The sequence below is a fragment of the Oikopleura dioica genome, chromosome XSR (assembly GCF_907165135.1).
Source record: "Oikopleura dioica chromosome XSR, OKI2018_I68_1.0, whole genome shotgun sequence".
NCBI classification, from domain to species: Eukaryota; Metazoa; Chordata; class Appendicularia; order Copelata; family Oikopleuridae; genus Oikopleura; species Oikopleura dioica.
Window position 1 is genome coordinate 9,437,291 of NC_137294.1, and position 15,731 is coordinate 9,453,021.

Here is a 15,731-nt window from a genome sequence, read left to right on the forward strand (position 1 = left end):
GGAATGATTCAAATTCTTCCGAAAAAGAGCAAGTTTGTCGGCTTATCTTTTAATTTCAGATTGTAATCATCCCTTCCTGTACCAGAGCTCACTTATCTCGCTTCCTCGAGGGAGGTTCTTCTTCACATCTCGGATAAATTTGTACTCTAAAATTAGTTTTCATTTTAGTAATACTCAGAGTAAGGACCTATGTTTTCCCCGACATTCGGAATATTAGACGGTTCGTATTTTCCCTCGAGAAGAAGTTTATCGGCCCATCGTTGAGCCGCTTCCGAGAGTGATCTTGACTGAAGATCACTTTTAGATTTTTGAAAAGTTAAGAAAAGGAAACCTTTCTCAGTCTTCTCGCGCTGTGTTCTTTTCGCCGCTGGTTGTGGGTACGCAGGAGGTCTCTTTTGAATTCTAGGGCCTGGTCCATATTCAATATATGAAATCCGATATGGGTGATAATGGCATTTGTAAATCAGGCGGACAGAATCAGAAGGGCTCGCTAGGTGAATGAGTAAAGCAAACAAGAGCTTCAAATATTTGTCCTTTTCTATAATAAATTGCAGTACCAGAGCAAGGGCCGTGTCATCAGATCAAATATGAGTGCCGTTCGTAAAGCCGCTAGCTGACAGAAAATCGAGTTTTATATGATTTACCTTGCCAAATTCAACAATCTCATCTCAAAAAACGCCTCCTTTACATTCCGTTATTTTGAAATTTAAAATCCAAAAATTTATTGAAAAATCACGGTTGAAAAGGAATGCGTACTTATTTATATGATAAAATGTTATTAATTTAAACAACATTGTTCAAGAATAAGATATTTGTTCATGTTGGGAGCAGGGGCTTGTTCTATGTCGAGTACATTTCTCGAATCAAAAAGTACATTGATGTGTTCAATTTATTTCATTTTTACAGTTGTCGTCATTATGACTTATTAAGTTAAGGATAAGGATAGGGATAAAACAGATTCAGAATTTATTTTAACTCAAAAAATAACGGCGATTTGAGAATGTTACGTTGAGAACGAGGCGTTCAGACTATTTGCTCAAGGTCGTAACTTGGAATTTGTTACTTCAATCGCGTTTTTTTTTTTTTGAAAAAAAACGTGAAGGAGCACTCGAATCGGACTTCGCCCACACCCACTGTATGAGTCATTAATTTTTTTTTCGTGAAAAGTACTTATTCGAAGTTGAGAGTGTTTGTCACAGAAAATGCCAAGAAAGAGTTGGTTGCTGATTCTACCGATTGTGATTGTTTTGTTTGTCAATACGACCACGAAGAATCATGTGTGCGACCACGAGGTAAATATTCCATTTCGGCTGAACGTATTTGTTTCGTAAAGTAATAATATAATTGGCAAGGCGCCGATATCAGACGAAGAACGAGTAAAGCTGTCTCCTGATATCCGCGACAGAATGGTCAAAGCGCTAGAATTCAAAACAATCTCTGTGGAAGATGGAATGGAGGATATATACTCGAACGAGTTTGTCAAATTTTGGCATTATATTTATGAGCAGTATCCGCGGATATTTTCTTCTGAAGATCCTGACGTACAAGTTGATCGTATCGAATTTGAAAACGGCAAAGAAACCATTGTGGTAAGTGGCTGTTTTTCAAAGTCGAATTTTCTCAAAAAAATCAGGTGATTATCGAAGGCACGGATCGAACTCTCAAGCCTGGACTCTTTATTAGCCATGCGGATGTTGTTCCGGCTATTCGCAAAGAATGGACACACGACCCTTTCAAACCATTTGTGACCGAGGACTTCGTCCAAGCGCGAGGAGCATACGACTGCAAATCAATCTTGATGGCACAGTTGGAAGCACTCCATGCACTCTTGCTCAACGGCGAAAAACCACCTAGGTCAGCCTTGGTTTCTATTTTCTATTCGTATCTTACAAAAATTGATTTCGGAACCAGGTAAAGAAAAACTTATTTCCTCTTCCCTCATGATGAAGAAGTTGGTGGCTTCGGAGCGCAGGAAGCAGCGAAGATTTTCCGAGAAAGATACAATATTCAATCAGATGGCTTTGCGTTTATTATAGACGAAGGAATGCCTCCCATCCGAAACGGATTGCCCGGAGTTACAAAGGAAATTAGTGAATATATATTTATTCCAGCTGAATCTTATTTGGGAAATCAGTGATTTCAAATCACAGTTAGAAATATTGATTTATACAATTTTTTCACTAGCAAACGAGCCTTTGCTTACTATTGGGTACACCGCAAAAGGATATCTGACAGTGGAACTGACAGTGAATTATGCGAAAGTCGGACATGCATCGATCCCTGAAAAAGAGAGCTCGATAACGATTCTATCGGACGCATTGAGTCGCATAAACGCGAATCCGCAGCCAAATCAATTCGGCAAGTCTATCGAGGTTGAAATGATGGAAGGTCTGGTTCCTTATCTCCCTTGGACGATCAAGCCAGTCATAGCCAATTTGTGGCTCTTCAGGCCGCTTGTAGCTCTCGCAGCTAACTTCGACAAGCAAATGAATGCATTCTTCAGAACAACTAGTGCCATTACTATTTTCAACGCTGGGCTAGGGTTGATGTCTATTTTTTCTGAATCAGCTTGTAAGTCATGAACCCGAAAAGATACAAGTCGAACGTGATCCCGATTCAAGCACGCGCCGTTGTTAATCATCGAATCCATCCTGGGCAAACAATATCGCAAGTACTAGAACATTTGGAACGCGTTATAGGCTAGGCAATAAAATGAGAGCCCCTTTTAATGCGCAGCGCTCATGCGTAAAAGAACATATGTTGAAAGTTATTTTTGTCCACGATGAGCGATAAAACTTTCAAAAAAACTACTAGCATAACATGATATAATTTTTATCTCCAGCCAAATTAAAGATGATGATCGGGTGCTCATAACGCAAGAAGAAGGGGCACTTGAAGCTGACAAAGTCACACCCAGAGACTCGCTGTATGGACGTAAAATCGTGCACTCTCTCAATAGGTTAGGCTTTTCATAAATTGAAGTAATTCTGAGCCCTGCTAGGACAATCAAAGACATCATTGCTATTCCTGGCATTTTCCTGGCTGCGTGCGATGCTCGTTGGTTGCAGGATTTCTCGGATCATATTTTCCGCTTCTATCCATTTGTGATGGAGAAGGAAGACCTACCAGGAATACATGGTCGAGAAGAAAAGCTTCGATGGCAGAGCTACGAAGACGGCATTAACTTTTATCTTGACTTTTTTCGTCACATGGATGAAAACGACTTACCTCCAGGTCACACTGAACTCTAGAGCTGTCCAACATCGAAATAAAATGCTTTGGCTTCTTTAGTATACCTTTGACAGTAATACGCGCAAAATTGCGGCTGTTAGATATTATGCTGCTCGTGCCATATGTGGGAAAAGTCGGCGGTGTAGTTATCCTAAGGGTATCGCTGGATCAAAGCCATTCGTTTTTGATGAAAAAATTGAAAATCCCTCGTAACCCGAGCAGGCGCTGGAATAATAAAATAATGCTTCCCGAATATCCCGTTACGAAATGAGGACTTTTGCGAAGTTGGAAAGCGAGTCAACAGAAACTCAAATTACAAAACCATTAATCTAGATAAAGATTATGAGGCACACATTTAAAGCGAGTATTCATCGAAACATCCTGTATTGATTGTTATTGTCATTCCTCGAGCTGACTTATATTTTCTCGCTAATCTCGCAGCACCTGCAAAACTGTCGATTTTGAAATTCAAATTTAATTAAAATTTGACATTTTGATCGTCGAAAATTTTTGGCTTCGAGAGCCGGAGAGAGCGAAATTGTATTTCGCAGCTTTAATAGTCTCTCAAGTACTTTCTACCTCAACTTTCAAAGGATTGAAAATGTTGTCTTTCGGCTGCATGAAACGTGCCATTTTAGCCCATTTCTTCGCTCTGTTATTCCAGGGCGCTTAATTAAACACTTTCGCCCTAAATAGCCCAAGAAGAGGATTTTCCACGCTCCAAAAATCTCAACAGCTCGGTTTTCACGCATTTCGCTCAGACAAAACCGGAAACCAAAACATGTAATAACCTAATTGTTACTAATTTGGGCGAGGCAGGGCTGAAAAAACGGACGATAAAATTTTCGAAAATTTCCTTTTGTTCCAAAAAATTATCGAAATAACAAGAAATTATTTGACATCAGCATATGCTCACTACTCACTGTATCCGGAGAACAGTGTGAGATCAAATATGTGACAGATAAATCGGATTATGTTGTTGCTTGTCAAATTTAACACTTCCGTTTCTTCATCAAAAGCTTTTAGAGCAGATCGATGCCTTCTTTTTCCCACATTTTTGATCGATGAATTTTCGCTTTGGTAAATCGCTGAAGTTAGTTTTTCTTGAGAGAAATAATTATTGGCTCAAGTTTTCTCATAATCGGCTCTGGCCTATTTGTCGTGGAGTTTTTAGTACTTGAAAGTAAATTCGATTTCGGATTGCAAAGACTAGGTTACACCAGAAAAACAATCCGCCATTGAAAGAACAACCCCGTAAGCGAATACTTTTGCAATAAAAAAATAAGCATTTTGTAAACACGACAACCTTCATGGCTAAAATAAGGTTCCACGTCTAATTGATTTGAAATCAGTAATTGCAACGGGTTTTAATTGAACAAAGTAATGAGGCGCAGTGATGAAAGAATAAAATAGCCTTTCTGTTATTTTTTGAATTGTGAACAGGCGCAAGTATAAAGAACGAGAAATCCCTAAATCTGGGTTCACTTATAATTTTGCACGCGCTATCAGGTTTCCCATTGTAAAGTCAGATGTTTCGACTGTTGCATGTATCGGATGACGGCTATTTGGCTTTTGTATTTTTGTTGGCGGCGCTGTTTGATTTTGTTGCGTTGAATCGAAAAGTATCACTTCATGCCCCTGCGCGCGCCCAATACCGAGCTGGAAACTCTGGCCACTAAATACTTGGCGCCCCCTTGTGGCGCTCCTGTGCGCGTCCGACAACGACGAAACTGTAAAGTCGACTTGCTCAAAGATAACAGATCTAGCAAGAGAACGCAACAACAAACCTTCCCCAGACAAGAAACACTTCTTTCTTTTCTTTCTGGAACAGCTGATAGTAACTCAAAGCAATGCAGAGCTCGAACACAGGCTTCGGAATCGGAGCGAACGCGCTTCAAAGTCAGCTTCAACTGCTTCGCCAGGGTGGTGCGGGCACTTTAGGTACGCAAGGTAAATTGATTTTTAAGAAAGCATTCTAACGCATCCTTTCCTAGGAATGCCACTAGATAGATCTCCGAGGACACCGAAATGCGCACGATGCCGCAATCACGGAGTAGTATCAGCCCTCAAAGGACACAAACGCTTCTGTAGATGGAAGGTAACACATTTGGATTGTTATAAGAAAGCATAAATTAGCTTCAAATTGAGCATGAATGTTTAGGACTGCCAATGTGCGAAGTGTTCATTGATCGCGGAACGTCAACGAGTTATGGCGGCACAGGTAATTCTTCGATCTTCACTTGGCATAACAAGAGTGTTCGCATTTTGTGAGCTTCTCTCAAGTGGATATCAGTTCCAATGAGAGTGTACACAACGTTAATAGAATTTGCTCAGCTTGTTAGAAACCTTGTTGAAAGACAATTGTTGTCACCTCTTCAGAGCAATTTGACTCAAGAAATACTAGCCCTACTTTCGTATAGAATATTTACAATAGATTTTTAGTTAGAGTATAGCATCATCGTTTAAGTTGAGATTATAAAATTATATGAATTAGTTTTACTTTATGTTAAATCATTTAATTTCAACAGAAGGTCTATTTATTCAAGGGATTACCGAAACGGCAATTTGAAGCCAAGAAATCGGCCCAGATCAAACGTATATTCTCTCCAGTTCCCAAGAGCAGAAATTGTGACAAAGGGAATTAAGTTTTTGTGGAAACGGACTCAATAAAAACAACTTTTACTTTCCTCGAGCAGCCAACAAAAGTTCCATCAAGCAACTATCGAAACTAACGTTTGTTTTGCCAAGCTGAGCACACTATTTTCTTCAATATGATAATGAAAAGACGCTTAACTATTACGCTCAAAGCGATTCTCGAGGCAAGCCAAGTATCGTATATCAGCCACTGAAACTCACTCTGCGCCTTTCTTCTGAAATTGAGCAGTCCTTGAATTTCAGTGTAAAATTTTCGATTCCACAAAAAATATTGGCAGTCCTAATGTCGCGATGATTTTAGGTAGCTCTTCGAAGACAACAAGCGCAAGAAGAGAATGAAGCGAGACAGCTGCAAATTTTGATGGCATCGGCAAGTCAAGCTCAACCAGTTCCGACCGCTTCTCAGAGACTGAACTTGTCTCCACCGGCACTTCCAGCTATTGAAATGAATCTCGATCAAAGCCAAGCCAATGAGTCCACCAAAAAGAGGAAGCGATCAGCTGAGAACGACAGCTCTCCTGAGATTGGTAAGTCTAGAAATGTTTGGGATGATCCCCGTAGTGCTAGGGGTGAATTGAAGATCATCCGCCCGGATGACTCGATTAGAATAAGAATTGAAGAAAAGTGTTGAGTGAGCTGTCGCTTCTGTCCTTCGCGAACTGATTTCGCGGGCGAGCGAGCTTTCAGTAGTCTTCGGCGGCAATTGTCGTGTAAATTTAACGGATTAACATACTTATTGGGCGCGTATAATAATTCACAGCTATTTTTAATCCACCCCCGTGGTGTGATTCAATTAGAAGTAGTGTAAGAACACAGCTCTGAAAGGTAATCGATTTCGAAAAAGAAATTCAAATTTGAAATTTCAATGAGCCGATTAGCAAGAGAGCTAGAGACACTTCCTGAAGCTAATCAAAACTTTCTGAATAATAAACAACGCTCAGATTCGAATCATTCGATGCCCTGTTACAGTGGACTTGAACTTTAGTTTCTTTCATTGATTGACTTTTTCTAGCGCTCAAACGTCCCTACGAAGAGCAAGCGAATCATCAAGCAGAACCAAATCCAAACGAAACTGAAGCGACCAAGCAACCGTCTGAGTTTCAGTTGCAGCTTATAACGCTTCAAAAATGTTTCCCACAGAAACCAAAAGCGCTGCTTCTAAAAGCACTTCAAGGTTTCCCCAAAAAGCCCTATTCATCTAACTGTAGCTAATACTAGATCATAACGGAAACATCGTCAACGTGCTAAATTCTCTGGCAGAAACTTCTCCGCCATCGTCGACCAGTTCCTCGAATGCGCCACTGTCAGCTCCACTCGATATTCAAGTACCAGAAGAGCGGGTCAATTCTATTGTGCAAAACGTCGTCTCTTCGTCCGCTGTGGCGCTGCCCCCACGAACGGTGCCCTCGCTTTTCCCGAGATTCGATCAACTGCCAATGCTGCCAGGTTTCCCACAATTGCGTGGATTTAAGTATGTTTTCTCTCGCTGTCCATGTATAAACTTTTCTTCCAGTCCTCTGTTCCGAGCCGGTGTGCCGCCCTTATCAATGTATCCTGCGCGACATTTTTTCCATTCTTTTATGCCACCAAAGTAAGAAAAAAACATTATTATCCGACACTCCTATTTTTAGTCTCCCTCATGGTTCTCCAGTTTCTGAAGACTACGCTCAAATCGAAGAGCAGCCGGATTCTCCAGAGAAAGACATCAAATCGTCTCCAAACAGCAACGAAGAATAAACTCACTAATCACCTCTTTATTTTACTGACCAGCGAAATTGTATTGAATGTCTCGCTCAATTTGACCCTTGAATTCAACCTTGTAAATAGAATTCGTAATAAATATTTCCGTGCCATTTTTCATTTGAATCAAAATTTGTCAGATGAATCCTCATTTCCGCTCTTTGTTCAACGTCGTTTTCTCCTTGATAGTTTTCTCTGGTTATAAAATCCATGACACTTCCAACTTTTGGAAAGGTTGATCCTAGAGAGGATGACGCGAACGAAGAGGAGTCTGTTGAAGATGAGACAAATTCTCAAGAAATCGAGGATGGTGATCGAAGAGAAGACGGTGCTTTTAGCTATGTAACACCATTGGAGCTGAAGGGAGTACCGTCGATGGCGACAGCTCCATTTAGTTCGGACATAGCGGCCTTGACACCAGACTCAATAGCAAATGAAACGGAAAGCAATCAATTCGATTTCAAGCCCATTCCACCAAAAAGACTTTCAAAAGTGCTAGGCGATTACGATGTGGAACTCTCAACAGGATACAGTAGCGGTCAGAGAATCATATTTCAAAAGCAAACTTTCTATCAATTAAATCATCTCTGACCTCGACAAAAGAGAAAAAGATGCGGCTGATGAGTCGTATCTCGAAGAACCTGAAACGCCACCGCCATCACATCTACCTCCAGTGCTCGCGGCTCAGGACAGCTTCAGTAGATCAATAAAAAAGTTACCTTCGCAGGAGTGGGAAGGACCGTTGCTCTCAAATACGAAAATATTTGGAATAGTTATTAGTTGTTTGGTTGTGATTCTTGCACTGTTATTTGTGATTCTCTGCGGGAGGAACTATGAAGGCATCATCAATTCATTGCTGCAGCCGTTGTCGGAACTACGGCCTTACATAATCCTACTCACGGACACCGCGACGACGATATCCACAAAGCAGATATCAGATATTATCTTCAAAATGAACCCAAAATTTATTGTATTCATTGTATTCATCACTTTCCTGGCAGTCTGTGTGCCACTGGCTGGGATATCTCTTTGTATTTGCAAAACTTGCGACAAATTTGACAATCTTCATTTTCCTTCAAGGAGCGTTCTTGGCTGGAAAGTTTTCTACAGTACGATCCTCATTATTTTTATTGGAATCGTTGCTGAAAGAATAGTCACGTGCTCAATTGCGACGACGCTTCTTCAGTCATCGTTCAAAGGAATACTCCCTCAAGCTGAAACTCTTGTGCATGAATCAACTGAGTACATTGAAAACCTTAATTATACCATGCAAAACCTTCCATCAAAGCTTGCATCGAACTTGACCGAGTATGAGGAAGAAATGAACAAACTCAAGGAAGACTTCGATCTGGAAACGCAGTCAATAACAAACAAAACGACTTCTAACCTGCTTATTTTCAAAGGCGATTTTAGTGAAGTGCTTGTGAATGGATCGGCGAAAGTTCTCGTCATGGAAAGTGAGATCCAGAATACAGTGTCTAATATCTTTAGGAATGGTTGAATGTGAATGAAATTACGTTTTGTTTTCAACAATCAAACCTCTCCTAGTGGAAATGACGCAGCAATCAAAACACTCAAAGATAATAGTTGTGAGGATGATATTCATTGCGAAGAAATTCTCCTTGCGATCGAGGGATTGATTCCATACAACGAAGCTGTTAGTTTTCTTGGGCTCTCGGATATATTTGTTTCATCGCTTGAACTTTTACAAAATTCTTCCTTGGGGATCAAAGCAAAAAACATATCGGATACCTTGCACGCCATACAGCAAGCATCAGAAAATCAGTCAAGGCAAATTTTTGAATTTCAAAGCAATTATATTCACAATTTCGGAAAGGGATGATTATTATTATTTCTGTAATAAAGTCTATTAAATAGACTATAATGCTCTTTGTAATGATCAGCTGAGAATCAGAGCTAGTTATCTCCTACAGAGAAAGAGTCAACAAGCCAGATTGCTTCTGCCACTGAAGTTGTTGTGTTGTTCAAGAAAAAGATTTTAACATTGAATTGAGGGGGATTCTCTACTGAATAGAGACTCTGAAGTTGAGTAAACCGAGACGTTTACAAAAAAAAACATTTAACATAAAATCGATGAGAAATCTTTTTGAGGAAAAAGTTTTCAGTAAGGGCGAGGAGATAGTAGCCGGGATAACCAATATCGCTTCGCATTTCGAAAAGTGGTCAGCATATTTATTTATCGCGTCCGTTGTGATAATAACACTTGTTTCCATCATTCTCATCTTTTATTTGGTTGCAGTTATTGCTGGTCTTGTCGGTTTGAAGCTTGAGGCAAACTCAGGAAGCTTTTTACGATTCTTTATTTACAAATAGAATAACCTTGTGATCATAAAAAGGAAAAAGTCTGATGTGTGCTGGTCTCAGTCTTAGTTTCCTCTTTAGTTGGATCTTTCTGCTGGTTTCATTGACTGCATTCTTATTCGGCTCACATACTGAACGTTATGTCTGTCAAGGACTTGAAAGAAATGCAAATGGAACTATCGAGCTTTTGGAAGTTATCGACGAGGTTCTGACAATTCGCTATCCTGATTTAATGCAAATTGATAATACTACGATTAGCTTGGAAAATATCGTGACTCAGTGCGAGAGTGATAAATCGTTTCTCTTTCAAACCGATAAGAGTTTTCATATTTGACGAAACGCAAGAATTATATTAGCCATAAGCGAAATCGAAAACTCCAGTAAAGACAGATTTACTCTGCCAGACGTGCCCAATTTTGAGCTAGATGATGAGAATAGATCCTCTGCTTCTAATGCACTTTCATTTAGCCAAAATGATCTTAACACACTGGTGGCAATTAATGAAACGTTGTCAACAATTCATGGAAATCTGAACATCCAATCACTCTACCCTGATCTTTATAGACTCAGCGTCAAATGCGAGATTTTAGCTGGCCAGCTCAATTTGACTGTCTTCAACCTGCGCGAAAACAACGATGAAAGCAACGAGATGGTTTTGAACCAGATTCAGGCATTGCAGTCATACAGTTATCAGCTTACGCAAAATTATCTTCGGCAATCTTTTGAGCGCCATTTTAATATCATCAGAAGGTTCGTTGGTAATCATAGGCATTCGAAAGATTTTTCTATTCAGTGACATTGAAGACATAAAGGCGCTTATTTCCGATACTCTTGCTAATTTTAACGTTACTGCGGGGTCCCTTGATGATTATGACGGTAAAATCACGACGGCGATTCAACAAGTTTTATCGAATGCAACAGATAAATCTTTCCAGTTATCTCGTCATTACGCCTCCTATATAACATCACTTGGGAGTTGCTCGGTGACTTTACAGTCATGAAAATAGAAAACTAATTTAATTTAAGGATATCTACGGGGAATACCAAGAGAGTGTAGACTTTCTTTGCTCAAAAGTATCGCATGCTGTGAATCTTTTCTGGATTTCTCTCGGCTGGGCGTCAATTATCATTATCATCATGATTATTTTTGGACATAAGTTTCAAAAAGCGGACGTATTCTGGTAGATTAAACGTGACTGCAACTCTTTCAAATAAATAAAACATAAACAGTTGTGAAAAAATTGAAATCTTTGATTTTAGACACCTTATCAGAGTCATTAAAAGGAGTCACTGTGGATCTTAACACTTGATCATATTGTGTGACAATCGAAAAGCGCACTTTTTGAGGAGCAAGAGAAAAGAAGCTCAAAAGGTAAGACGGTTTCGAGAGTAGCTCATATCGATCGATCGTCAGTCTTTCTTTATCCTGATCGTAGCGAAATTTTGAAGATTTTTCGGAAATCTGAAAAGTTTTCATGGAGGATATCGCTGACTTCTGACCACTGATACCCTATCACAGAATAGGTCTATCAAGTTTGAATATCCACACGCTATTATCCATCTCTTTAAGATTCTGTCATGAAGGTAAAAACACGCAAGCACAACAATTGTTGAAAATTCGTTGCAATTTTCACTTACTTTGGCTGAAAAATTGGCTCCTCAATTTCTCGAGCGCTACTACTTTAAAAAAGCTCTTTCAAAAACGCATTCAACTCAATACAAATTATATCATTTCGCCTATTTTTAATAACTGCATGAGGATCTCTACATTTTCAAATTATGACGTCAACATCTTCAAATGTATTTTCAAATTATTTTATGATTTTAATTTAGGAAAAAAGCAAAAGAGAAAGTATGCGATTCCGATCGAAGCTCTCAAAGGCCCAGTTGATGGAGAAGTATGACATTCTCAATCAAATTGAGCAAGACAAGAAGGTTGAAGTCGTCAAGGAAAAAGAGAAGAGCAACATTGACCTTTTCATCGACGATTGTCAATGTATCTTTCGGGAAACTTATTTGAGGTGATGCGTTTTAGGTATTTTGAAATCCGGAGAGCGACTCCAACGAAACGCGCGAAAGCTGCGAGAGATCGACCAAACTCATCTTGCGACCAAGAAATGGTACCAGAAGCAAGTCTCTCGTCGAGAGTGTTCATTCATCGGAACCTCCATGCACGAGATCCCTGAAGGTTAGTTAAATTTCCAGCTCACTTGTGGACAAAAGAACTCTAGAACAACAAAGCCTCCGAACGTTTGCACCTGCACCACAGGGAGTCGACCCAGATCAATGGAGGAAATTCCAGCTCTTCAACAAATGGCAGGGAACCATCAAGAAGTCAACCGTTTTTTAAGTAATTTTTGTGAATAAACAACGTCTGATTGATTTTTTTCTTGCTCTTATATTTTCAAGTTCTTCAAGGAAGTGATAAGTGGAATGACGAAATAGGTGTGTTACAATAAAATAGTACATGAGATTGATTCAGAAAGGAAGATGGAAAACGCTGTCTCAGGAAATCTTCGAAAGCTTCCCTCTTTATTAGCATTTTTCTCTGGCTTGCTTTCTTTTTCGGCTTATCGCTCTTTCCTTGGCATTCTTCCTGCCAACGACGTGCTTGTAGGTCGTCTTTCTCGCTGGTCGAGAACCTAAATCATTTATTTCTTTACCCATAGAAATCTAAGTACCTTCGCAGTACTTTTTCCAGCTCTTTGCTTCGTGAACGAAGAACTAACCCAAGAAACCTGTACCTCCCGGCAGGTCTCCGGGATTAGTTTCGACGAGGCTAGTCCGGTGAATCTATCAAAGCCCCAGGGACTACCGTTTGAAGCATACTCAAATAATCTGAAATAAAAAACTGTTAGTAACTGATAGTATAATTAAGAGTGGTCTTAATTATGCACAGGCAATGAAGGCATATGCGAGGGTCAGAAACATGTATGTCTCAGATGAATGAATGAGGAAGCTTATGCTTCTTCCTCCTCTTCCTCTTCGTCGAATTCTCCCTCGTCCTCGGCGGTAGCTTCTTGGTACTGCTGATATTCAGATACCAAGTCGTTCATGTTGGATTCAGCTTCTGTGAATTCCATCTCGTCCATGCCCTCGCCTGAGAAAGTGATAATTTAACTGTCTTTGGATGGAATTGCTTACCGGTGTACCAGTGGAGGAAAGCCTTTCGTCGGAACATAGCAGTGAACTGTTCCGAGATTCGTTTGAAGAGCTCCTGGATGGCCGTCGAGTTACCGATGAAAGTGGCGGACATCTTGAGGCCTCGTGGGGGGATGTCGCAGACAGCGGTCTTGACGTTGTTGGGGATCCACTCTACGAAGTACGAGGAGTTCTTGTTCTGAACATTGAGCATCTGTTCGTCGACTTCCTTCATGGACATTCGTCCTCGGAACATGGTGGCGACGGTAAGGTACCTAAATTGGGTTGAGAACGCGAAATTAAAAAGAGAAAGTCACCTTCCATGTCGAGGATCACAAGCAGCCATCATGTTCTTGGCATCGAACATCTGCTGAGTGAGCTCGGGGACGGTGAGCGCTCGGTACTGCTGGGAGCCTCTGGAGGTGAGTGGAGCAAAGCCAGGCATGAAGAAGTGAAGTCGTGGGAAGGGAACCTAAATCGGGTAAATGCAAATGCAATTCTCGCGATTTCTTACCATGTTGACGGCGAGTTTTCTGAGATCGGCATTCAACTGGCCGGGGAATCGCAGACAAGTGGTAACGCCGGACATGGTGACAGAGACGAGGTGGTTAAGATCGCCATAAGTGGGGGTGGTGAGTTTTAGGGTTCGGAAACAGATATCGTAGAGCGCTTCGTTGTCGATGCAGTAGGTCTCGTCGGTGTTCTCGACGAGCTGGTGGACAGAGAGGGTGGCGTTGTAGGGTTCTACGACGGTGTCAGAGACCTTTGGAGAAGGAACGACAGAGAAAGTGTTCATGATTCTGTCGGGGTATTCTTCTCGGATCTTGGAGATGAGAAGTGTTCCCATTCCAGAGCCAGTTCCACCACCGAGCGAATGTGTCAGTTGGAATCCCTGAAAAGAGTTATTATCAGGAGCACGGAAGAGTGTAATATATTCACCTGAAGACAATCGCAAGACTCAGCTTCCTTTCGGACAACATCGAGAACGGAGTCGACGAGCTCAGCTCCTTCTGTGTAGTGGCCCTTAGCCCAGTTGTTTCCAGCGCCAGACTGACCGAAGACGAAATTGTCAGGTCGGAAGATCTGACCGAATGGGCCCGATCGGACTGAATCCATGGTGCCGGGCTCAAGATCGACGAGAACGGCTCGTGGAACATATTTACCACCAGTAGCCTCATTGTAGTAGACGTTGATGCGCTCAAGCTGGAGGTCGGAGTCGCCCTGGTAGCTTCCGGTGGGGTCGATGCCGTGCTCGTCGGAGATCACTTCCCAGAACTGAAAAAGAGTTACTGATAGTCTTCCTCGCTGCAGGGTCACTCAAGGTCAACGAAGATGAGTAAAATATGACTGCGCAACGGAATTCTGAGTCGACAGATGCGCGCCAATTCTCAGGGAGCGAGGTTCAAAAATAACGCGCGCGATTCGAATCTTATAATCTCAACAACTAAAACCCGTTACAAAACGGGAATTGACTTATATTTTTGTTAACGAAAACAGATTTTAGTTATTTTTCCTATTCCTTTTAAAAATGGCCTATTTCGAACTATCTGACACATCCTTAATAAATTTACTATTATCGCACTATTAAATTTAGCGTTGAGTTCTAGATAAGCGTCGGTATAATTTTAATCGATCCGAAAATAGAGGAGTTTGATTGGTCAGCAACATCTCTGTCATTACTTTGCAAAATGCAATTAGCGCTTACCTTGGCACCAATCTGGTTACCGCACTGACCGGCCTGGATGTGGACGATTTCTCGCATGTCGAAGTTTTTTAGTGATCGGTGGGTGAAAAAGAGTTCTTTTGGTGGGGAAGAGGGGCCTTCCTTCTCGAAAAGAGTCTGAGTGGATGTCCACGGCGCGTTTCACTTTTTGAGCGCAGTAGGCGCGGCTCTGCAGCGCTACACCGTACGATTGTTTCAGTTAGATCCACGGGCGCTCCCGTTCTTTCGCTCCTCGACCTGCTTCCCTTCTCTCGCAAAGGCGACTTCGACCGTTTGAAACCCCGGCAGTATAAAATCGGAATTGACAGTGAAAATCAGAATGTTTAAAATAGGCAAGAGTCGCGTAGGCGGCCGAGGCACGAATCGACGCCGACTTCTTGGGCCTCGTGCCGTCGATGACGCATTTGGATGCAGGAACGATCCATTGGCAGTAGATCGACTGGTCTTCTGCCTAAATGACAGTACTCTAAAAAGCGCCTACAAATCACTATAGATGAAAAATAATTTCTTAGTTTACCACAAAAGGTTCTATGCTCACTAATTCATCGCGAAATTGGATTCTCGTTGTCTACAGAATTATCCATAGAAAGGAATAATCGCTTCGTTGAATAATTTACCGGCAGTAGACGTAGAAAGGAAAAACAGCTGGACGTAAAACTATCAGATTCATAAATTTCGAAGCGGTTTTCGATGGGAGCGATAAACGCGAGAAACGAGAGACGTTTTTTGTCCCCCCTCTTTTGTGACAGTTCCATGCAAAAGGGGCCCTTGCGTCAGGGATTTTATTGATCATGCGCTTCTGCATCTGCTCGTTGGCACGGAGTCGCACGGTGAAACAGAATACCGTGAACTTGGCGAGCTCGTTTGTGCAAAAATAGACACAATGGCACTTGGCTCCACTGCTGGCCTCTTGAGAAAC

General features: G+C 41.3%; 4 protein-coding genes and 1 long non-coding RNA gene across 5 annotated transcripts; 3 read left to right on the top strand and 2 right to left on the bottom strand.

The window, feature by feature from the left end:
* Positions 1-38: 38 nt before the first annotated feature.
* Positions 39-639, bottom strand: LOC145709888 (uncharacterized). Its single transcript, XR_014134955.1, has 3 exons — positions 332-639; positions 188-287; positions 39-146 (listed from the first exon to the last, which is right to left on the bottom strand). It is a non-coding gene; the product is annotated as an uncharacterized LOC145709888 (long non-coding RNA).
* A 438-nt stretch (positions 640-1,077) lies between these two features.
* LOC145707087 (N-fatty-acyl-amino acid synthase/hydrolase PM20D1-like) lies at positions 1,078-3,279 on the top strand. The gene is made up of 8 exons (XM_081784570.1): positions 1,078-1,292; positions 1,353-1,589; positions 1,634-1,854; positions 1,918-2,094; positions 2,204-2,536; positions 2,593-2,699; positions 2,854-2,959; positions 3,002-3,279. The coding sequence occupies exons 1-8, from the start codon at positions 1,203-1,205 to the stop codon at positions 3,249-3,251; spliced, it is 1,521 nt and encodes a 506-aa protein (XP_081640696.1). The 5' UTR covers positions 1,078-1,202; the 3' UTR covers positions 3,252-3,279.
* A 1,721-nt stretch (positions 3,280-5,000) lies between these two features.
* On the top strand, positions 5,001-7,736 carry LOC145708086 (uncharacterized). Its single transcript, XM_081785708.1, has 8 exons — positions 5,001-5,181; positions 5,226-5,329; positions 5,393-5,452; positions 6,188-6,413; positions 6,899-7,060; positions 7,105-7,357; positions 7,400-7,477; positions 7,518-7,736. Exons 1-8 carry the CDS (start codon positions 5,082-5,084, stop codon positions 7,621-7,623), a joined length of 1,089 nt encoding a protein of 362 aa, XP_081641834.1. The 5' UTR covers positions 5,001-5,081; the 3' UTR covers positions 7,624-7,736.
* A 3,537-nt stretch (positions 7,737-11,273) lies between these two features.
* LOC145706654 (uncharacterized) lies at positions 11,274-12,324 on the top strand. The gene is made up of 5 exons (XM_081784079.1): positions 11,274-11,320; positions 11,519-11,532; positions 11,782-11,944; positions 11,984-12,136; positions 12,180-12,324. Exons 2-5 carry the CDS (start codon positions 11,527-11,529, stop codon positions 12,296-12,298), a joined length of 441 nt encoding a protein of 146 aa, XP_081640205.1. The 5' UTR covers positions 11,274-11,320; positions 11,519-11,526; the 3' UTR covers positions 12,299-12,324.
* Positions 12,325-12,816: 492 nt separating this feature from the next.
* On the bottom strand, positions 12,817-14,955 carry LOC145706652 (tubulin beta chain). The gene is made up of 6 exons (XM_081784077.1): positions 14,795-14,955; positions 14,029-14,364; positions 13,604-13,981; positions 13,407-13,561; positions 13,093-13,364; positions 12,817-13,048 (listed from the first exon to the last, which is right to left on the bottom strand). The coding sequence occupies exons 1-6, from the start codon at positions 14,849-14,851 to the stop codon at positions 12,909-12,911; spliced, it is 1,338 nt and encodes a 445-aa protein (XP_081640203.1). The 5' UTR covers positions 14,852-14,955; the 3' UTR covers positions 12,817-12,908.
* Between the last annotated feature and the right edge of the window lie 776 nt (positions 14,956-15,731).